The following is a 23,365-nucleotide window of genomic DNA, read 5'->3' on the forward strand; positions in this document are numbered from 1 at the left end:
CACCTGCCCACCGCCTCAAACCAGAGAGAACGAACCGAGGGCCTCCTCCTTAAAAACGAAAAGTACTTAAAAAAACCCCCTCCCTAAACTGAGAGGAAATAGGAGTTAATTCAAAGTGTACCTACAGAATACAGCATTAGTTTATATATACTGTAGCTCAAGCACTGAGAGAGATTAGTGAAGTACTTACACCTCATCAGGGTTACTGAAGGAATGAGGGACAGAAAAGAGACAAACAATGGATACGATTCCAGGATGTTCAAGTACAGATAACATACAAACGGGAGCAAAAAAGAGTTAATAAAAGTTAATTGTGATATTAAAGCCAAGTAGAAAAAAAATAGTTTCATTTAATCATAAATTAGCTATCAGGTATAGCTAACAGAGTTTCCAATTGGTATTTCTAGAAGAATTTCTTGCTGACTTTTACCAGCAGCTACCATGTCATGCCACAAGGTGGTGCCACAAGCTAAGATAAAGTCATAGCTAATATATTTCTTCCCTAAGTCAATGGAAGAGTAGAGAAGAGATGAGAAAGAGGCTTAAAAATCCTTGAATTAAATTTTATTTCAATACATGTCTTTATTTTTGTTGTATTTAGCAACATTTGACTACCTCAGTGAAAAAAATCACCTATTTTAATGTCTAATCATAGACATTAAAAGAGACTCATTCACTGCTATTATCTCTGTTTGCCAGTTAACTCATATGACAAAATGTAATATTGTAAATAAAACCACACACTGGTGAAAATTCAAACAACTTGTATTGCTTTACTTTAAAAGCCAAGGCTCTATTTTGCAAAATTTTAATTATAGTATAGCCACACATGCTAATTATTCAAAAGCACAAAATACAACTGCATTCTAGTGTCACAGATACTAACTTTGTCACTGTTGTAATCTGAAAAGGAAAAACAAAAATCAGTATGTTTATTACAGCAACTTCCCTAATTCTGTACTCTATCATACCCAAAAACCATGTAAGTCCATGTGTTTACATACATTTTGAAGCAAAATATATAATTAACCCATTCATCCAGTGATTAACCCATGGGATCAGTCTAATGCAAGTATAATTTCCATGCATGGACTAAGAACACAATACAAAGCAAAAACACATGCAGCTGCTTAAAAAGCAAACCACTAGTCCAGTGTTTCTGAAACTTGGCAACTTTAAGATGTATGGACTTCAACTCCCAGAATTCCCCAACCAGCAGCCAGGAGTTGAAGTCCACACATCTTAAAGTTGCCAATTTTGAAAAACACTGACCTAGAGAGTTGTGAGTTCTCCATCTCTGGACTTTTTAAAGAAGGGACTAGTCAGTGATGTCAGCTGGGGAATTCTGGGAGTTGAAGTCCACACATCTTAAAGCTTCCAAGTTTCAGAAACACTGGACTAGTCATTCACTGCCCCACAGCAGAAACGTCTTTCAAGATGTGCCTTTACCTCTGTGCTACTATCCAGTTCCAGCTCCCTCCTGGAATATCTGTTCTTCAGTTGGGCATGTATGTTGTTCTCACCCTTGTAATTGCCAAAACTCAGGGCCACTCTTCTTTATTGTAAGACAGATTTATAGGAAGTGGGATAGATTGGACACTTTACTTCACTTATTGACCACATAGTAGCTGATTTGCACAGGACACTAAAACACTGTTTCTTCATTTGGGGCTAAGAAGTGCTAATCCATCCACTAGGAGCTCCTCTTACTGAATTACTTTTGATACTGATGAAGTGGAAATAGCTGTTTCTGTCTCTACAGTCAAACATGACAAATCCTAATATGATTAATTATATTAATCTGCCTACACTTAAATGCAATTCTTAGTTAAGAGATACAGTTATGCACTTACAAGATAACATGTCCTTGGGGAAAATAAATCACCAGTAATCATGGATACTACTGTACAACAAACCTAACTTAAATCATCTAGTTTTTGAAACTGCTGTATTTTCATAGATAGAGAACAAGCATGTAGTAGTAGTTCAGGTGCTGGACCAAGGCCGGGGAGGTTCTAGTCCTTCCTTAGCTACAGAAACCTATTAGGTGACCTTGGTCCAGTTACTCCTCAGTCTTAATCAGCTTCAGACTCTTCAGACAAGTGGCTGATAAACAAAATCCTCATTGCATTATACATTAGTAGTTTTGCTGGAAAAACTAGGCAAACTCAATGCAAAAACATGTAGACCAACAACAATGCTGGACAAAGGCTACAACATCATCTGTACTTTTCAATCTGTACTTTTCAATTTAAATGAACTGGAATCAAGGCAAGTACTCCAGACTTTCAGAACTGCTGAGCCATTATGATACATTTTTGTTCAGAGTTGCTGTAGCACAGTGATTTAGTAGATGCTCTTTAAGTCCCAACTCAACCACGAGTTTCCCCAGGATGTACGCAATCAGGTATATGGGGTAACAACAGTGGCTTGGTCAAAAAGGCTGGAAAAATAACTAGGAAACAGAGAAGATACTGATATCTATATCTGTCTCTATTTATCTGCTAGAAATATTAAACAGTCCAATTCTGTATAATTCCCCATATATTTACCCTGTGGTAAGTCATTTTGTTTTCAACAGGCTTGTACCCCTATGCATACTTAATAATTGTATGTAATTATATGCATGTTCAACTGTATGCAATTTTAAAAGTCTGCATGCTCTGTATAATACAAACCATTATTTAGCATTGATTTTCACAGTTAAGCTTATGAGAATATTTCATTTAAGCATGCAAGAGCCATGGTCTTCTCATTTTATATACTGGCAAACTGACTACTCCTCTCCCTGAATTAATTTCTAATTTCTGCAAGTAATTCCTCAAGGCACAAAGGTAAGGCCTTTTTAATGACTTGAGCTGAATCTCAAACTATACTGCTTGAATAGATGTATGTGCTACTGTCTATGACTGTTTCAGTAAGCAGATTATATTACTAAGGTCTAAATATATTTGTAAAAAAGGACAGTGCAACATCTTGCTGTTTAATCAGCACTAGATCTTCCATGTGCAAGCAAATTCTTCTTACACAAATAACCGCACAAGGATCATTTGAAACCATCTTTTCAGAGTTTTCACCTTGTCAGGAAACCTCACTCAGTTTTAAAGAACAGAGATAATACCTGGCTTGATCATCCTAGCTTCATTTATTATGAAATACAAAAACTAAGAATAACCAAAACTTCATGTAGTTCGGCAACTTGGTTCAAAAAAGTCTTCAATTCGAACCACACTGATTAACAAACCAACCTATAAAATAGAGATCTGTTTACAGATCTAAATGTCTGGGCTTTATACAAGACAGATAGTTGGCAAAAGCTTTTTCACAGCAGAATTTCAGAAAGCAATAGGAACAACTGCATACATTAGCTGTAGAGGAAATTGTTTGTAACCTCCAGTAGGGAGCTGGATCTTGCCTGGGGGAAGAGTTTGCTTGAGTCTTCTTAGTACGAAGCTATTTTAGTTGTTATAAATTATCTTTGAATGGTAATGATTGCAGCTGAATGGCAGGCCTATACTTCATATTTGCAAAAGCCCTTGTGGAAGGCTACAAAGCACTGCCAAGATATATTTATATATGTACTGTGAGATTTGTCAGGAATTCATCCTCTCTATTTTAGACAGCTGTGGCTCCATACAACTTTATGCCCTTAAGGGTAGTAACAATAGCTATGCCCTCTACGTAACATAGTATGGGTGAGATCTTCGCACTGTAGGAATTTTGCTGAAAGAAATGTGTCAGAGGAAAAAAAAATATGAACAACACAAAGGTCAATTGCTTTTTTCTTCAACAATTTATAACTTGAGACCTATTCACATTGTTTCAATAGAGCCAACTCTGAATAAATACGTACAGATTGGAATATAATGGCTTATTTTAGGCAACGTATTTGGTAGCCCTTTCGGTGAATAACTTTCTTTTAGATCTAGGCCTAAGTAACTTTGAAAATCTGTGAAATAGTTTTTTAGCTTTGGTTTCCCACTTTTTTTTTTTTTTTGCTTTGTGCCTTTGCTTTCTGCTCTTATATTTCCAGGGCTGATCTTTTATAGCGAGACAACTGAGCTGCAGTCTTAGTTGGGGTTAAGCTTGATTCTGATCCATTCTTACAATGGTTACTAAAACTGACAGAGGGTTCATAAGCTCATACACGTAGATCCTTGATTTGCTGTATCTCTTTCAACAGCCAGAACTACAGTCCTTGGGGATTCATACTTGACAATCAGCTGCATAAAGTACAGAAGTATGAACTGCCATTTTTTTTTAAGCAGACCATACTAAACGGGGGCATGGGGGAATAAACTATAAGAAATTCAAACATGGCTCCTGAGAGATCAAGCTTTCCTTCTACCATGTGTCATTCCTCAGAATGAGGTGTGACTAATCTCAGTACATAACTGCCCCTTCATATTCCCATTACTGGTTAAATGACTTCTCACAATTCCAAAGGAATTTTACAAAATGTTATTGCATATCTCTTGCCTTCTTTAGAAAAACCAAGGTTTGTGTCATAAAAAAAAGCACAAGGAATGCTGCTGGACTTCAAAATCTAGCATAAAGAACTGTCAAATCTTCTGTTAACAGACAGATGTTGTGATTCTTTCAATTCAGATGTTGTGACCTACTCAGATTATTGCAGTACCGTGAGTATTCTGAGGGTATTCTTGTCGCAATACATCATAGGCTTATATAAGCTTAGGGGAAAACCCTGCCTAATTATTTTCTCTGTATTTATTATGTTTACAAGTCAATATAGTTGATAACTTAGCCAAGAAACATGATATACTTGCAAGTTTAAAAAGAAAATAAAAACTGAAGACGAATAAAAACAAAAGCTGTAGGGGAAAATCATTAAGTAGAGAAAAAGCTCCATATTAGTAAAAAGGATGAGAAGAAGAAACTGTGTGGAATATAGAACAGAAAATGCTTGTCTAGAAACGTGAAAAGGAACATTTTGTACAACAGGTCACCCTTTTTTCCCTGGTAAAACCCAAACCACAATGCATCTACAAAAGGATGCAGTTTTGCTATACATTTAAATCTTGTACAGCAGTCATTCTGAACTGTGAATTGTGAACGGCGGCTTCGTGAGAGGATTTGACCATCTCCAGCACAGAACATCCAGCACTCTCACCAAATTATAAATTTGGTTTATAAAAGCAAATACTTTTGTTGTATATAGATCTGCCCAAAGCGTATTTTATAAACTACTGTGACTTTTTAAATTTATAATTTGAGGTAGAAAGAGAAAGCAATGAATTGCTGAGGAAACATTTTTCACACCTTTAAAATGGGAGGACAGAAATGCCCTGAAACTACCTACCCATTTTGCTGTTTACTGTCACCCTGGTTCTCTCTGAATCCGCTTCGCTGCCCCTCTGTCAACTCTGGGGCATTTTCGTTGAAAGGTGCATTGTGTGGGGGTTGCCATGGGGTATTAACAGCAGGCTTTGCAGCACTCGGCACGGGGGAACGCTGGTCAGCATTAGATTTGACATTAGCATGCGCTCCTGAGGCAGTGAATGGGGGAGCCGTGACAGTGGCCAGGGGTGGCGGGGAAGCACGTAATGGAAGGTTCGCACTGGCTGGAGTGAAGGCAGATGATGGTGACGGAATGGAAGTGACCTTGGAGGAGGCCACAGCTCCAAAGGGCCTCGGAGCCTTATTGAAGGCCACGCTGGTTGTGGATGAAACTTTGGGTACGACTGGAGATGCAATGGGCACAGGCTTAACTAGGTCCTTAGGCTCTACCTAGGTGAAATAAAAACAGAAAAATACACAAGAAAGCCACACACGTGCACACACATGCAAAATGTATCAGTGTCATCTGTAGCAGTTTCACTGTGAAACATCAATCGATGACTGACAGGTTGCTACTACATAACTTTGGCCGTAAAGCTCTAACTGCCAACATCACACGGCATGCATCATTGAAAAGAAAAAATTAACATGCATGAGCTGGTAGCCCTAAATTCATAAGACTATTTTAGCCAAAAAACTTCACTGTAACCCAGCTCCAACAGGTAAGGGAAAAAAGGCGCTCATCCAGTGCAAGGGTTGCAGATAATCAGTAAAAGACAGAATCCTCATAGTAAGATTTACTTACTAAAGGATTATTTGATCAGCTTCCCTTGTCTCAGACAGATCTGTATTTGAACAATGCCCCTCCTTCCCAGTGACATATGGCCAACTTTTTTTAGAACTTGGTTTCAAAAATAGTTTGACATCATGTAGAACTCTGACATCAGAGAAAAAGAAATAATTTATACATTCTATTGGATATAACCAGCCTCTTCAGTGTACCTAACCTTATCTTCCCCTCATTTAAAATGTATCGCTATCTTAGATTAACTTAAAGGCAAAGGTAGCAACATTTGGTTAACTCTGTCTAGGCTTGGAAGCTAAACTGGACTAGGCTTGGTTAGTATTTGGATGGGGATGAATCAGGAAATTCCAGGACTGTAGACTCGATTGGGAAGTTTAAAAAAAAAAAATCTGGATTGGAAAGATCGTGGCAAATCACTTCTTTACTGTTACCAACAAGCTGCTGGAGGTGTCTATGAAGTCCCCAAGAGCTGAGTTCACCTCAAAGTAAAGTCTGTAAGAACTGTGATACTTCCCATTTTATTTCTTGTTTTTGAAACCTTAAACTTTTATATTAGTCTTGTTATCACCCCAGTATAAACTTGGCCAATTCAAGAACAGGAACAGGAAGGAGGACTGTCATAGCCAGAAAGTACTTTACACCTTAATACCAAATTTTCAGATAGGGAAGATAGCATATTTCAAGAATGTCAAAATGTCATGAATGAAATGGACATACAACAGGACTATGTTGCACTGGAAGAGCTCTTCAAATTAACAGCATTTATTAAAAGGAGCATTTCAGAGATGTGAAAGAGTAAATTGCCCACAGCTGGATTCTCCTATAATTAGGAAGTGGGGAAGAAACCCTTACCTGCTGCACAGGAACTGGATCTGGCTTTGGAGCTGCAGGTGCTCTGAAAGAGGAAAAGAAACAAATCACATAATTTCTAAAGCAACCTATCCAACAGTCCCATAGCTTCTAAAATCACAATGCAGATTAAGTTAAGCACATTGGGGTCCCATTAATTTAATTCATGCTTAATAATTCACCTACACTAATCAATGGGACTTGTCAGTATATCCAAAGTTTTACATAAGCTGTTAGTTTTCCTACATGTCGAAGTCTTAGTTCAAACTTCAAAAGGTCAGTAGCCTAATTTAGTTTTGAAAAGCAAAGCATCTACACCCCAAAACTGACTAACTCACTCAACTGTTCCATGCATAAATTATAAAGCAACACTGCACTCCAACATATTAACTAGCAGAAAACACACTGCTGGCAGTTTATACAATAGTGGCAACATATATGGCATCATCTCATTTATCCAACTGGTTTTGCTTCCTACTAGATGCACAGATTGCCAATGAATTACACCTAAAACAAAACTGACAGAGAATTTTGGAGGTTGCTACATGAGTAAAAGACTTAAGAGCTTAAAAGTACAGCCTTCTTCCCAGGCATTTATGTTTCTATTCCTTGTACAGAATATCCGTATTCAGGAGTCTGAAAATTTTTTATTATTGTATTTATGGTTCTACTTTTAAACCAATGATTACAATTTCTTACATAAGATACACATCCATTAAAATATATAAAACTTCTACAGTAGTTACCCTTTACAGTAAGTGTGTTGTTTCAGCTCTAAAGTGAATTTAAGTTACAGTGATTTCTTGAAATGGCTTCTGAAATACATGGCTGGGGCGCCTAAGATGCAGTATTGATTTGCGGAAGAGATGTCATAAAGTCCCATAAAAATGAATTCCTCACCCACACGATATTAAATTATTCTGGGGATCCTGGACTTTTTCCCTCTTCTCTGACTAAAAATAAATGGTGCTCTGAGCTTGACTATCCAACACTGCTTTAAGTCACAACACCGATACCCAAAATTAACCTGATACGAAATAAGTCCTCAAGGACACTTGAGAATTTTGTTTTATACCCTAGTTATCACACCCACCCCCAAAAAACCTTATAACTCTTTGCTTCATCCAATCGTCTTTTAAAAAATGGAAGCAAGATTGCTATGGTTGCAGTAAAGCAAAATAAAAGAACTCATCCTGGCAGAAAAGAAGTACTGAAAAAAAGGCCTGAAAGCAGTTTTCGTACATATTATGGGCTGATTCAATTACTTTCAAACAAAAGCATGTTTTTAAATGCATTTTGTGGCTAGATTCCTGAAATAGTCTACCGATTGTTCCTCAGGATTGAATAACGCTGAACACTCCTGCTTGCACACACATACGCACTGATGTGGCTGTGAAAACAAGAGGTAATAAACACAAGCAGGCAGCCCTGCGCTGCAGAAATGATAGCTCTGATTTATTGGATCCTCATAGATTAAGAGTGGATAGATTGAAATCAGTGGCTGAACTAAGCCATTAACTAAGCCCCATTCATAATTACCATTAGCTTCTTATGTGTAAAGAGGTCGCCTATCACTATAATTTAGAGGAGAAATGTCCGCACCAAGAGAAAATGTGTAGACCCTGCCACATGCATTGCTTTCTCTTCTATTATCTCAAAGAGGAGTAAATCATTTTCCTACTCATCATTTATTATTCCAGAAAGAGGAATGGTGCAACATATTACACCATTTCTGTACATTGATTACAGTTAGTCAAACTGAGAGGTTAAAACTATAGGCCAATCATGATTAATACTAAGAGCATTGTATATGTAATTCTGTACCAATGGAAAAGTGGAAATGCAATGTTTGTATTCTTGCAAGAATGGAAAAAGTGGGAGGAAATAAGCAAAGTTACTCTGTGTTCCTTCAGTCTCAATTAACTAATTGGAAATTCCATGTCTGCGTCAGAACCAACCATATTTTATGAATTCCTAGAAAAGAAAGCCACAATAAACAGCAGGACAAACTCTTTCAGGTGTTTATTAAAATAACCCTTTTATTATATTGGTGTTCTAACTCTATTTAAGAGAACCTAATACAAAGCTTAGTGGCTTCTCAACCACTCATCAGTCCTAAATTATTTTGTTAAAGAACAGGGCTGCTTCATGTGCCTTCAGATCACAGCCTGCTTAATTAGTCAGATGTATTTTTTAGCAAAAATAGTTAACAATTCAGTAGATTTTAGGAGTACTGATACAATTGTTTCTGGTGCGACAGTTATTGCTAACTACTCTCTTCCTGTTTAATGTGGAGATGATATATAGAAAAAGCAAAGCAATGAATCCACTTCAACCCATTCTAGCATATATCAGCCATTTCATACAATGAGACAAGGTGCCCTTCACTACAGGAAATATGAACCAACAAACTCTTCATTCCTTACATTCTTGTTTTATTCACCTTTTCCTGTTTGATTCATCTTTTCCTGCTTATTTCAGACTTTAAAAAAGAACAAATATGGAGAGCTCTGTCTGCCAAGTCATTCAGCAATCTGGAAATGTTTGCTTCAAGACAAAACTGCTTTGTTTCAAGTCAGAGCAACAACTTGCTTTATAAAGCAAAATGCTGAAATGCAAGAGGGGAATAGAAAAGAAAGAGGCACATAACACAATAGTTACTGAGATTGTACTTGGCTTAAGAAGACAGCAGTTAGCAGCCCCACTCAAGCACAAAGCTAAGCAACATTGGGGTGTTTCTGTTGTCTGTTTTACCATACAGTTTTGTTGCAAGCATTATATTCCATAATCTCACAGACAATGCCAGCATTTCAGCAATTGCCATATGCACAAGTTATCTGAAGTTGCTCTATTCCTAGGGGTTGTGTTCATTCAACATGCTTTCAAGTCAAGTAAAACTCTGCAGCTGTGATAATAGCTTTGTTGGGGCTTAGAAGTGATGCGCAGGTATCTCGTATAAATCACAAAGATGCTATGGCATTACCATGCAAATGATGCAATTTACATGCCATTTGCACAATGACATCTTGACAAATTAAATCAACTCCCCCCCCCCCCGAAAGCTCATGGTTAATATAACTTAATATATTGTGAAATACAGAAAATGGGGGTTAATACCAGGTTAAATGTGTTACATGAACTACATCTATGGATGTGGGGAGGGGAAAAATGGAGAACAACCGGAGAATTAATATATCATTTTAGCAATCACAATGACAGTCCTGGTTGCAACCTACAATTACAGTATTAAGTGCAGTTTCCTGTCAATATCGACAAGATCCTACCATATTCCATCATAAAACTAAGCTTGTAGACTTCACTTCAGCATCAATCGTCTTTCTCTTCCCCTCTCTCAAAATTCTTTCTAACAGGAACAGATCAGAAGATGTTGGAAAAATACATTTTTCTTTTGTGTTCATTCTAAGAAAGAGATTACTCCAATAAAGGTTTTGGATTTTTTTGTCATTACAGCTTATTACTTTTTGTTCACATATCAAAGCTGGTTTGCAGGCAAGATTTTTGAAGGATCTATATAATGACGTTCGTTGATTATTATTTTTTTGCAGGAATAAAAAGCCGCTTTAGGATGCATTCTTCCACACAACAACCTGCACACTGTGAATAATAGTAGGCATGTGGGTAGAGAATTTTCTATGTTGGCACTGTATGGTTATAACTCTTCCTCTAACTCCGAAAAGCTATTTTATCAATATTGGACCAGAGTACTCATTTTATTGGTGATTTTTTGCTCCAATGGCTGTTGGTTTTATTTTCTAATATTAGCACTGAACCCTACCTGATATTAAGCAAAAGAAGCTCTTCTCACAAGACTGAGGATCAGGTCTCACAGTCTTATAGGCCAAACGCTGTTACAAGTAGGGAGCTAAAGAACGGGAAATTAAAGATTGGATAGCTAGGGTAGTAGAACCAAGCAGAATAAACACTGGATTAAAAAAAATAAGAATCTGACAGAAGAGATGGAGAAGATCAGAAATGTAATGGTGCAGCTGTAGAGAAGCCACAAGACCATATAAAGCCTCCTCAGAATCAAACTCATGGACACAGTCACTTAGTTTTCTTGGCAACAATATGGAAGCAGTTTGCCATTGCCTTCTACTGGAATGTTTTTAAATTTCCCCAATTAGTCCTTAATCTGGAGTTTCCTGGTAGTCTCCTATCCAGGTACTATCCTGACCTGACCCTGCTTAGCTTCTAAGACTAAACAAGGTCGGTCAGGTGAGATCCAATGTCTACAAATATCTAGACATTGTCAAGATCAGTGGTAGAAAAAAAAAATTAGCATACAGGAAATATAATGCTGAAATATTATAAAGAAACCAGAAGTGCTATACACAAGTAGAGACAAAGATACCAAGGAGAAGCAGCAAAAACAGGGGTGGGAAGAAAAAAAAGTTGACTTAATTATAGAAAGAAGTTGATCTACAAAGATAGGAGTGAGTACAGAGCAGACAGAGTTTTGCTAAGCCTGCATGCTGGGGCATATCCATGAAGGTGAAAAATTATGCCAGGTATGGCTTCCGGTGGGAATGGCTGACTGAACAGCTGTGCCTGCTGGTTCAGTGGGCGAAGCTGACAATGCACTTTCTTCAGGTTCGGGCAGGTTTTCCTGAAGCCCAGAAACATTCTCCGGATCAAGGAGAATACCTGGAATCACCCCATCTGTCCTCCGGATGGCTGCTTGCAGCCAGAAAATCACAAACGGCATTTTGCATTTGACTGGTAAGAGCCAGCTGGGAGGCAGGGACTTCATCACTTTCGCTGTAGCCTTAAAGGGACACCAAGACTGGCCACCCCATTTCTAAATCACCAATTTGTATTTTTTTTTAAGTATACGTACCCCAAAAGAGGCCTTCTACAGCGAGGAGAAGCTACTGTAGTTCTCTTGGTGCTTATCATTATTTTTGGGATTACTTTTTTAAAAAAAAAAAATCTTTTAAGTTTTTGATTTCATTTCCCTTCCAAAGGAAATTCCAAAGATTGAGAGTAAACAATTGTCTTCCTGTTATTATTTTTGTATTAAATTTGAAGATATTAGCATTTTCCTACATGTCGAATCAGCTGATTTGAACCTTCAGCTTTCTGTTCTCACTTTCCCTTGAGAACTGCCTCCTATCTCACTCTCACTTTATGTAAACAGACTTTGGAACTCTTCCATATCTTGGACTTTCACTGGTTAAGCTCTTAGGGGGCGCTGTAATCTACTTGTGAGACATGGAGGATTTCAAACAGATTCTTTCTGACTTTCACCAGGATTTTAAATAGATTTCTTCTGACTTCTATTAAGCTTTTATGCAAGATATCCAGGACATTGTGGAAAATATGAGATCTAAAATGTGCCAGCAGGTTGGGGATGTGGTGAATGAATCGAGGACTTTACGAGCGATAGAGGGTTTTGTTTTGTTTTTAAGACTGAGATTGGGATTTTTATCGAGATGCTGGATGAAGACTGGATAATGGAGTTGGAGAAATCTAAGGGAGAGAGTGATCTGCAAGCCATAAGTAAAATCGATCTCCTGGTGGAATGCCATGAAAAGAACCTAGAATCTCTGAGGGGGGCAGTTGGCCTGTTTGATTTTCTCAAGAGGAAAGCTCTCTGCACACTGTGGGGATATGTAACTGCTTTGGTTTATTCTGAAGTGGGATAAGGGTTAAAGAATGCTCACCTGGTTTGCTTTAAGGATTTATTGATGCTATTTGCCTTTAAGGATTTGGATTTACTGTTTTGAACTGGCTTTGTTTTTTGGGTTTATTAAGATTAAAATTATTAAAACTGTTGTATTAGGGCTAAAGAGTATATGGTTTGCTTTAATGATCTGATTGATGTTATTCACTTTTAAAGATATGGAATTACTGTTTTGAATTGTCTTTATTTTTTGGGTTTATTAAGATTGGGATCATTAAAATTGTACTATTAAGTATAATGGCAGACAACTCATGTGCTTTTTAATTTGATTCTTATTATGGTAGACAGAAATGTATAGAATAGTGGTAGGAAGGGAATAATTAAATAGATGTTATCTTTTGGAGGGGAGAAAGATGTTTAGGAGGTTTATATTAACTTTTCTTCTTTATTTTAATATAAGGGGGAGGAGTAACTGTACTTAGTGATTTTTATTATGTGTTAAAGTGTAATGACTTATAGAAATAATGTGGTGTTTTGGTTTAATACAGAGTAAGAGATTGATTATGGAAATTTCTGTATAACCTTGCTATTAAAAGTTGGAAGCCACATCTTTTTGTAAATTTGAAAAAAAAAAAATCTCTTTTGTGTTTCCACACTTTTTAAGTTTTTTTTTCTTTCTTTGTAGTTTTTTTGTTTTTTGTGGTTTTTATTCTTTTCTTGAACCCTAATAAAATTTACTATTACAAAAATTACGCCAGGTCTAATGTTTCCAATCTTCTCAACGCTGGAAAAATGAAAACAAAGTAGGGTGCAATTCTCTGTTTTGCATAATTATTAGGGTAAATAAGGCAATACACAGGAGACCTAATGGGGCTTTAGCGGATGGCAGGTTTCTACCAACGTATTTTGAGTTGGACAGGAGGCATGAACTGAGCTGAATCAGTGCAGCATAATAAATACGAAACATTGGATGGTGGGAATAGTATTCATTTCTACTTCACCAAAATAGAGACAAGTGAATACAAAAATCTAAACCCCCCTTCTTAGTGCTTGGTATTCAGGATGCAATTGTATATTACTAGCACCTCATAACATGTACAAAATAACATTTGATTTTTTTTCCACACAATTTATTTTTCCATTACCAATAGATACTGCATTAGATAAAATCAAGCATAAATAAATGACTAACATGGCAGATAGCTTGAATAATACAAGCAGTAGTTAGGAAAAAAAACCCTTTTATATAAACTGCATGAATAAAATTAATGCAATTCCAGCACATTTAAAACAGTCTGATAAATACGTTATTGACAATACTGCTACCAAACATATATCATACTCAAGAGTAGATGGTGCTATTAGACATTAAAATTGAAAGCCAAAATTTTCAGATCTGTCCAATGCATTTTGACCAACAAGGTCCTCTTCAGGAGCTTAAAATGGTGGTTTTCTTAAAAGAACTGATCTCCATCTTCCAGTTCTTGGTGGACAACACCAGGCTTTCCCTGAACTGAACTCTCTCCATTGTCACAATTCCTAAAAGAAGGTACACCACTTTAAAAACAGTGCAGACTAATGCTTTTTGTTGTGCTGTTTAAACAAAAACAATTTGCAAATAAATTAAACAACGTAAGACTAATCAGCATTTTTTAAACCAAAAGGTATGAAAAAAGTAACAAAAAGTAACAGGGTTAAGTGAAACTAAGCAGAGCGTTATTAGTATTGCTAGTTGTTGTCTAGTATGGCAGCCTACTGGCCAAAATATTAATTTACTTTTCATGTTAAGGAGAGATTCAGAGGTCTTACAACTGTATCATGGAGGAGCAATCTTTTTGGCCTCAAAGGCTACATGAAGTCAAGACAGTATGCACATCTCATAAAACTGTCCTGCTGAAATTGCTGGCAATCAATGGTTAAAGCTCTACTGACACCTCTCCATTTAATTCTATTGCCAGATTTCCAGCCCTATTCCTATGAAACCCAGCAAGGGAATCCTCTCCAAGTACCATCAGGTCTAGCTTAGAGTATTATCACATTAAGCAATTTCTGTAACTACAGGATCTGGTGGTGTTTATTTTTAGATTACAATATTTCTATACTCCTCCAATTAAGCTGGCTCTGGGCAGTGCACAAAAAACATGAACAAATCACAATTACCTCCACAATGACAATAATAAAGATTGCCCACCAACTGCCATTGGGTCCAATGGCCCACTGAAACAAAATGGTTTTTCGGACCTTCCTGAATGAGAGAAGGGTTGGATCAAATTGCTCCATTTGGAGAGGAGGCTTGCTTTCAATTCACAGCCCCCTTAAACTCATGACCTTTAGCTGCCCCTCCCTACACATTCAGATGGATGGGCTGGACCACAAGGTAAAAGTACAAGCAGGAGCTTAGATATCTATACCCCCTCAATACAATAATGAAGCACACATAAACACACATTATTTTTTATTTCTATTTATATTATTTTTTACTGTATTTTACTTTTTGTATTATTGTGATGGTTTTAATCAATTGTTGTAAACCGCCCAGAGTCCTCCGATGGGAGGAGATGGGCGGGGATAAATTAGATAGATAAATAAATAAACAAACAAACAATACACTGCAATTGAGGTTCCTTATAATGCTGGGGTGGGGGGGACTAACCAACCTCTGGTTCCTACCAGGTGGCACTGTTTCACAGAAGGGAACCAGAGCATTCCTATCTGGTGGAATAAGCAGAAACTATTGGATTCATGCAAAGGTCTTCCTGGCCATGGTGCCATCAGCTCCAGCAGGAGCCGTGAGTCCAAGAGAACCCCCAAATTTACACACCAACTATGCCTGGGGGAGTTCCACTCCACCCAGAGTCAAAGATAAAAAAAATTCCAAGGTCCAAGGGACCCTAAAACCCATAGCTACTTGGTCTTGCTAGGGTTAAACCAAGGCCTACCCTTTACCACCCAGACCCCAGCATCCTCCAGACATTAGGAAAGAAACTTGACAGCATCACTTTGGGATAAAAGGTAAAGGTAAAGGTTCCTGTTTAGTCTTGTCCAACACTAGGGGGTGATGCTCATCTCCGTTTCATGGGCGAAGAGCCAGTGTTGTCCGAAGACACTTCTGCAGTCATGTGGCCAGCATGACAGTCATGGAACGCTATTACCTTCCCACCAAAGCGGTATCTACTTATCTACTCACATTTGCATTTATTTATTTATCAAATTTTATCACTGCCCATCTCCCCACCAATGGAGGGACTCTGGGCAGTTTACAATAAAAACAAGCTTAAATTCCAAAAAATAATAAATACAATAAATATAATAAGAGTAAAAATGTAATGGAATCTAGATGGCTGAGAGTTCTCTATCAGTCCGTGAGTATGACAGGCCCTCTAAGATCTTTCTAGGGCACTAGCCATCCCCAGGAGTGGCTATTCCACTTCCTGTTCCAGGCCTGCTGGCAAAACCAGGTTTTTAGTTTTTTACAGAAGTCGCGGAGCGAGGGTGCCTGTCTCACTTCTGTGGGAAGAATGTTCCAAAGGGCGGGGGCTACTGCAGAGAAAGCATTTGCATGCTTTCAAATTGCTAGGTTGGCAAGAGCTGGGGTGAATGCGGGAGCTCACTCTGTCACACGGCACTCGGGTCTCGAACCGCCAAACTTGCAACCTTCTGGTTGACAATGGGATAGAGAGGTACAAATACCATCAGCATATTGGTGATATGTGCTAATAGATTACTTCACCCAACAGTTTCATGTAAGATACTGGTTACCTGTATTCCTTTTCCTATACATATGCCACAGGGGAATATTATAGTTTTGTATCCCCATTAAATATTACAAAGTTTTAAAGTTTTGCACATTACCTTTCTCAACAATTTTTTATTCAGAGCCATCTATTTTCTTATCACTACTGATTAATGAGCAGTATTTAATAATTGAACAATGTAAGTTGGAATCCAATGCATCTATTGAATGCCAAATTATTCTTGGAGGTAAACCAGGCAGGAAAGAATTACTAATAAATAAGGAACTGGATATTGCAAATGTTACACAGAAAGGTGCAACAAGAACATAGATAAAAATTAATTTACTGGTAATAATGTTATTACCAGTTATAGGAAATGAACAATTATTCAAAATACAATAGTAACATTTTACATGACTGAACAAAACATTTGTATTCGTATGTCATGCTAAAAACATGCAGTTCTAATGATGCATATCTGTCTTCTTAATTAAATACTTCCAAAATAACCCTATATACTCCCTGGACAAAAAATCTACATATGAAACATTTAAACATACAGCTTGGATTGGATTAGTTGCTTTTTTCTAAACTTTTCCTCACACAATAAATAATTTTAAAAAGAAAAAATATGAAAAAAATCACAGCTATTAAATGGAAGACAGATTTCCTTTTTCATCCATTTAAGTTTTCCCAGGGCTTGAACTGAAAGCCTCTAATAGCATTTAATTCCAATGACATATAAACCCAGTCAAGTATAGTAAATACATTTGTTTCCCCATGGAGCATTAAGCAGAAACCTTGAGTTCCTCTCAGACAGCCAAGTATTTATTTCCCTCCCTACATTTATTCTGTAGTAAATGTTGCCTCATTTTTAGCTTTAAATGCAGAATAAAATGTACGGCAATGCACTACTCAAGGTTAGCTATTCCAAGGAATGGCTGGTCTTTGTGGCGTGTCATTAAACAAACACTCCAAAAACTAAACAGAGGACCCTTGAAAATAATGACTTCTAGGATAAACTTAAAATAGCCTTATTTGCTTTACTTTCGTAGCCTGGCATCCTAAATATATTCAAGATGTGTGTGATAGTTTCCTTCATGAAGAGATGACCACCTACAAAAATAGTCTTGTGTACGATATCCCAAAGAAATGTGGTTTAGCCTCTGTCCAGTGTTAGGAAAGTGGTTCCCTACAGTAATCTATAAAATCTGGGTTGCCTGCTAAGCACAAGTGGAAGCTTATGGGCTCACAGACATCTACTTGGCAACGCTACACTCTATGCCTGACCTGATGGTATTTCATGTTTTTAACTGAATAAAATCAAATGGGAAGCTTGTATAGAGACTCCAGCATAAACTTTATTTCCATTTATATCCCAGAGGCATTCTTAGGAGAAGATTGGAGGGTTACGGCTCTTAGGACAACTTGGAGATTGGCAGAAATAAGATGAGCTGATAAGAAGATGGGGTGAAGGAGAGCAACTTTCTCTGCTTGTCTTCTGGTAAATGGATGTGGCTTGTTGACCATTCCCATTATGCCAGCCAATAAAATGATCTCAAAACTCCAAATTAACCCATTGATCAAAAAGATTAAGGACCTCTGCTGTACAGTGTTAGGTCAAGCATCCTAGTCTACAAATCATTTTCTTTAATTGTTTCTCTCTCACACACATACCCCAAAGTCCTTATCAGAACCAGAACAGCATCCGGTCATCCATAAGACTTCCAATAACCATGTTTCTGTCACTGCTACTTATTTGACCTGAATTAAGTGCTACTGTAATGGCTGTTTATTCTACCTGGATTTTAGTGAAAGGTTTTAGTGAAATTACTGTTTCTAATCTGTTTTAAAAAATTACATTTCTATAGAAGACTATGACATTGCTATATGGGATATTAGCAGTCGCCATCAGTAGTTGCCTGGAGATATGGTCAAATTCCCTCAGTGGAAAAGTAAACATAAGGGTAAAATAGAGTCTTAGAAGTAGTAATTCAAAACTGAAAGGTAAACCTACGATGAATTGCAGTCTCTTCTTAGTTCCTCCTGTATATATCTCTTGAAGTCACTGATCATTCTGCTAGGAGGCCATTGTGAGGAAAGGTGATTTAGGTACATGGAGCTAAGTGTTCAAGAGGTTATTGGAGACATTAGAATTTGAATTCCATGGTCCTCAGGAGCTGCTTTTAGTAATCTGAACCTCACCACTGGCAATACACCATGGCCTTTTGACTGACCCTGTTGGGTGCAGTTGTTGAACAGTTGCACAACATTACCTAAATGACAGGCAATCCTTGGTGATCATGCACAAGAGAGGGCATATCATTATTTTGTTAGCCATATCTGAAAACTAAATATGAAGATTTGCACAGGAATTATTATTTTAGCTAAACCATGATAAAAACTCTTGTAAAAACGATCAGTTATGTTCTAACATTAGACATTTTCACAAACAAATTCTGCTTCTATCAAGGGCAGCTTCTCAACTCTGAGCAAAACATATAGTAGCTCTGCCAATTTACATACATATTAAGTGTGTGTGTGTGTGTGTCTCCTAATGAATACTCATACACACTCACACACACAAATATATAGGAGATAAAAATACAAATAATCTCCTAATTAATTCTCACACAAATGCTCATGCCTAGGAAACTAATACAATTCTATCCTTGAATACACCCTTCCAAATACCCACTAACAATTCTGCTGTTTGAGGGAGGGGAAATTGAAACAAATGGCCAAGTTAATACAGTATACTAAGGTATGATTTGCTTAATTATGGTTCACTGGAAATTGCAACTGGCTGGGTTCACATCACACTAAGATATAAACCATGACTTACTAATCACAGTGACAAGGTTTACCCAAAGCTTAAAATAAATCAGATTATGTAACACAAATTCCAAACTAAAGTATTTGCTAAAGATCTAAGCACTCCTGGGGAATTAAACTGGGCTTTGTAAAGTCCCCAATTAGCACAACAGAAAGCAAATCAAACAAGGCAGAAACAAGCAATTTCCCCGAAGGATAGTGCTGAAAAAAGGCATTTGAGCTGTCTACTGAGATTACAAACATATTTAACTTAAAGAAGCAACCACCGTTTTTTTTTTCCTTCTTCCTGGCATATCTGTAGGGTGGTTTTAGGCCATGGAAGACATTAGAAGTGGCCAAGTTTCTATACTTAGACTGGAATAAAATTTACCCACAGGGAAGTTCCATTAGTGGGAATAACATGTCTACTGGTTTATGAAGTCAATCTTGTTTCACTCAAAACGAACTTTAGAATAGAAAAGATATTTGTGTAGTGTTTATTTATTATTAACTTTTCTACTCTGCTTCACCCCATAGACTCCAGGTGGCTTACAAAAAAATTCCAAAAGGCAAATACAAACTTACATTCAAATAAAACAACTAATTAAATTAGAACAACAAAATTTAGCAATTAAAAAATTAAAATCCACTAAGGCTCTTTTTCTGATCTATACATCTTCCTAGGTTCTGTTATGCAGGGAGGGGATAATAAAAACAGACTGCTTCTTGTACCCATGCTACGGTGTTCTGACTCCCAGTCCCTTCACATACAGTTTCCCAGACGAACAGTCCAGAGAACAACCCCACTGAAGTGTTATTTCTTGATAATGAAGCACTGCCACTAAAAGGTCACTGTGAAAATCCTGGCTCCATACCAGATTTGATATAGATATTAACAGTTCCCCTCCTTAGAGATGTCTCATATACCTGACTATGCAAAAATTGAAGATCTGAGAACTACATGCTCTGAAAGTAATATACAACAAGGACAGGGACTACAATTACCCCAAACTGTTCTCTTATATTCAAGGACCCAGAAGTACTTATAGTCAGCCAAATTCCTCCTAGTTAGCATATCTTTTGCAAATATTACGTTACTTAAATGTAGGGAAAATATGTCAACATAGTCCCCTGGACTGTACACATGAGAAAACTAATTTTAATTGTCTTCCTTCAGTATTCTTGGGAGTTGTGTGTGATTTGTTTTAGAAACTGTTACTATCATGGGATATCATTTTAAAAAAAGAACATGCAAATAGTGCAATTTTCTGTATATGTATTTAGTGTTTACTATCTAATATATTTAAAGTATATACTTCTATGGGAAAAGAACCTGCTGCCAGAAGCTTGCTCCCTAGCCACTGCCAACAAGAACTCTTTGCTTTAGTTGTCCCTAGATTGAGAACGTAGAAGGCAAATATATACCGAATCCTCCACTCCAGGACAAGAAGAACACTCTGTTCCAATATCAACTTCCCCTTTATTTGCACAATTGACAAGGAAGCACACTCTGATCCCAGTTATTAGTTACAGGGCGTCAGCAGGTGGCAGCATCTAGTCAACCTTGACTGAACTAAAAAAAGGGTCAGGCATGATTAGGACATGGATGGTAACCACTTAGGTCCCATCCATTATATCCCAGGGCTATAGGCAAGGGAGTAAAATGACAAGAAGTGGGGAAAGCTGGGGGAAAAAATGGACACAATCCAAGTTGATGTAATCACTGGGAGTCAAGTTCAGCCTGAAGTAGTTGTTACCTTTAATTACTCAGAGGACTAAGGGCTGGTGAGAATGTGTGTTTGGGGCAAGGTGCAGCCTCTGGCTCATGAGATTCCCCCAAAACCTTGAGTCTGTCATTTTTAATGTAACTGAAATGGGAAACTATGAAATGCATGAGGAGTCTCATTAAATGTATTTAATTAACTTGATCACATTAAATTTAAATTAAAGCAAATTAAACTGTTCTGGCCACCTTTTTTTGGGGGGGGGGTCAGAATATTGCCCAATTTAGGGAGTATGGTTCAATATGCATTTAAAGGCCAAACACTGTCCTTGGTCCCCCAAAGAATTCCTGCCCTAACATGAAATGATCACTGTATTAAACACTACTTCTACTTCTGAATCAATAAAAACAGGTGTTCAATAATATACACTACAGCAAAATATGAGACATATAAGATCTAGAGAGGAATACTTTGAAGAACTATCCCCGTATTATGATATATAGGGTGTAAAAAAAAAAATCAAGCCCCATAGGCCAATCACAATATGTTTTATTTTTTTTCCCAAAGAAAATGCTACTGTACTTAGGAATATTCAAAGGTCATGTGTTAGACAAGTAAGGAAACATTTAGAATAAAATGGCAACCAATATGAACATTTAGTGTAATTTATATAATAAATTGTGTCTCGGGTATGACTTTTGATTCACCCTGTACATTGCAAGTACTTTTCTGCCATGAAGGATACAAAGGCCCTCCTAGAGTAGCTCGCAAGTTAAAATAGCACTAATAAAATTTTTGCAAGATACTAAGTGATTATAATCCACAGCAGGGAACTGCTGCTCATTCATCAAATATCTGTATAAGAAAAGGGTACTATAGTTCAATTATCTGTATTAGTAAAATAAGGTAATCTGGGTTTGTGATCCCCTATTTTAGCAATTTGTTCATTCGTGAATTGCTTTTTATGTGATTCATCCTAAAATCTGTTGCTATTTCATTGGATTTTCCATACCAGAACTCTCTGAGCCGCTTCACAATAAGGCTATAGGTGAAATCTGTCCACCCTTATACCCATGTATGACACTGTAGGAAATCCTCGACTTTGAATTGTATTCTCTGACACAAGTACCATCAACTTCTAGGGATTAAATGCATTCATAGACTAAGATATTTAATCTGGATAAAAGTATATTGTTTCCTAGTTCAAAGATCATGTAATTTAACTTCAATGTTATTTGTGATACCAACCAGCTATTTCAAAGGAAAAAGAGTGCCAGCAAAACTAAATGTCACCAGAGCTCATGCACCAAGTCATCTGTATTATTTTAAGAAGTTGTGATAAATGCTAGCCAAACTTACATTGTTTCCTTTTGTCATCTTCTCCATATCCAAACAAGCCAAGCTTAAAATAAACACACAAGGACAATAGTGCCATGTTCTGAATGCTATCTAGCAAATCAACTAAGCCAACTAAGCATCTATATTCTCTAACAGAAACTATGAGTTAGTGTAATGAACGGGAACATGACAGTTAGGTGGACATTTTTCCTAAGTGAGAACATCTCTCTTAAGTGAGAACAAAGGGTAGTGGAAGCTGATTTGGTACAGTTTAAAGAATTTGCAAACAGTAGTAATCAATTAATGCACTATGTCAGATGGTGAATAGGATTCTTCCTGTCTCTTCATGCATCCTTACAAAATCTTTCCATGGATAAACAGCAAAAAATGCTAGACATAAGGCCATATGGATTGCTGAAAACCTGTAACAGGAAAGGCATACAGACTTTGGTGGTAGGAATTAACCGAAAGGTGGGAGAGAGGAGCTTACAAATTTAGACAGAACCTTTCAGACCGCAGCATTTAAGATTCTGTTTAACTTAAAATTGCGTGTCTGAATAAATTCCACACCTACAAATGAATCATTGGCCACAGTCTGATCCACACCTGTCTTGTAGCATGCCAAATAGACAAACTTTTGGTAACAGATTAAAAGTTATAACTGGCTGGAAAAAACAATGCAGTTGCACAATCAGTTGGAAAAGCTCAGCTGTCTGTGAAAATTAGCAAAAGAAAAAAGAGGATTCAGCAGCCTCTAAGGTATTTTGAAGTCTTCGTTCATTTGCAGAAATAATTTATATCCATTTAGTCCACGCAAAGATTTACCTACTTGCAGAAAAGTGTCATCCGCTTGAGATCAGATGATTTCATGGACGCATCCATGTATTTTCCATAGAACAATAAAGAAGTAGTTTTCCTGCTTCCAGAATTGTATTTATTTATTTTCCAGTCTAGCATACTTTCCTGACTTTCCTGGTACTTCAAGTTCTAACCAGATCTAACCCTGCTTAGCTTTTCAACATCAGCCAAGGTAGACTAGATGCAGGTGGCACACAAGTAAATATCTTTTAAAGCCAGCATAACCTGAATGTATGAGCTTTTTAGCTTAAAAAGGCATTTGTATTTATTTATTTATGTTCCAAATTTCTGTCACCGCCCA

At 37.2% G+C, this 23,365-nt stretch overlaps 1 protein-coding gene across 6 annotated transcripts in view; it reads right to left on the reverse strand.

Annotated features, from left to right (window-relative positions):
- PDLIM5 (PDZ and LIM domain 5) overlaps nt 1–23,365 on the reverse strand; it is a 705,552-nt gene that overhangs the window by 631,416 nt on the left and 50,771 nt on the right. For 3 of the 6 annotated variants that reach the window (XR_010068406.1, XM_063310083.1, XM_063310087.1), the window contains exons 4-5: nt 6,956–6,998; nt 5,321–5,748 (exon numbers count right to left, since the gene is read on the reverse strand). Coding sequence is in view for 5 of the 6 variants with exons in the window: in XM_063310083.1 (XP_063166153.1) it covers nt 5,321–5,748; nt 6,956–6,998 (471 nt within the window). In the remaining variant the exon portion in view is untranslated. Of the gene's footprint in view, nt 1–190; nt 642–886; nt 904–5,320; nt 5,749–6,955; nt 6,999–23,365 lie in introns of those variants that run through there. The other 3 variants (XM_063310085.1, XM_063310088.1, XM_063310086.1) reach the window with 2 other exon arrangements.

The sequence above is a fragment of the Candoia aspera genome, chromosome 8 (genome assembly GCF_035149785.1).
Source record: "Candoia aspera isolate rCanAsp1 chromosome 8, rCanAsp1.hap2, whole genome shotgun sequence".
In the NCBI taxonomy this organism is placed as follows: Eukaryota; Metazoa; Chordata; class Lepidosauria; order Squamata; family Boidae; genus Candoia; species Candoia aspera.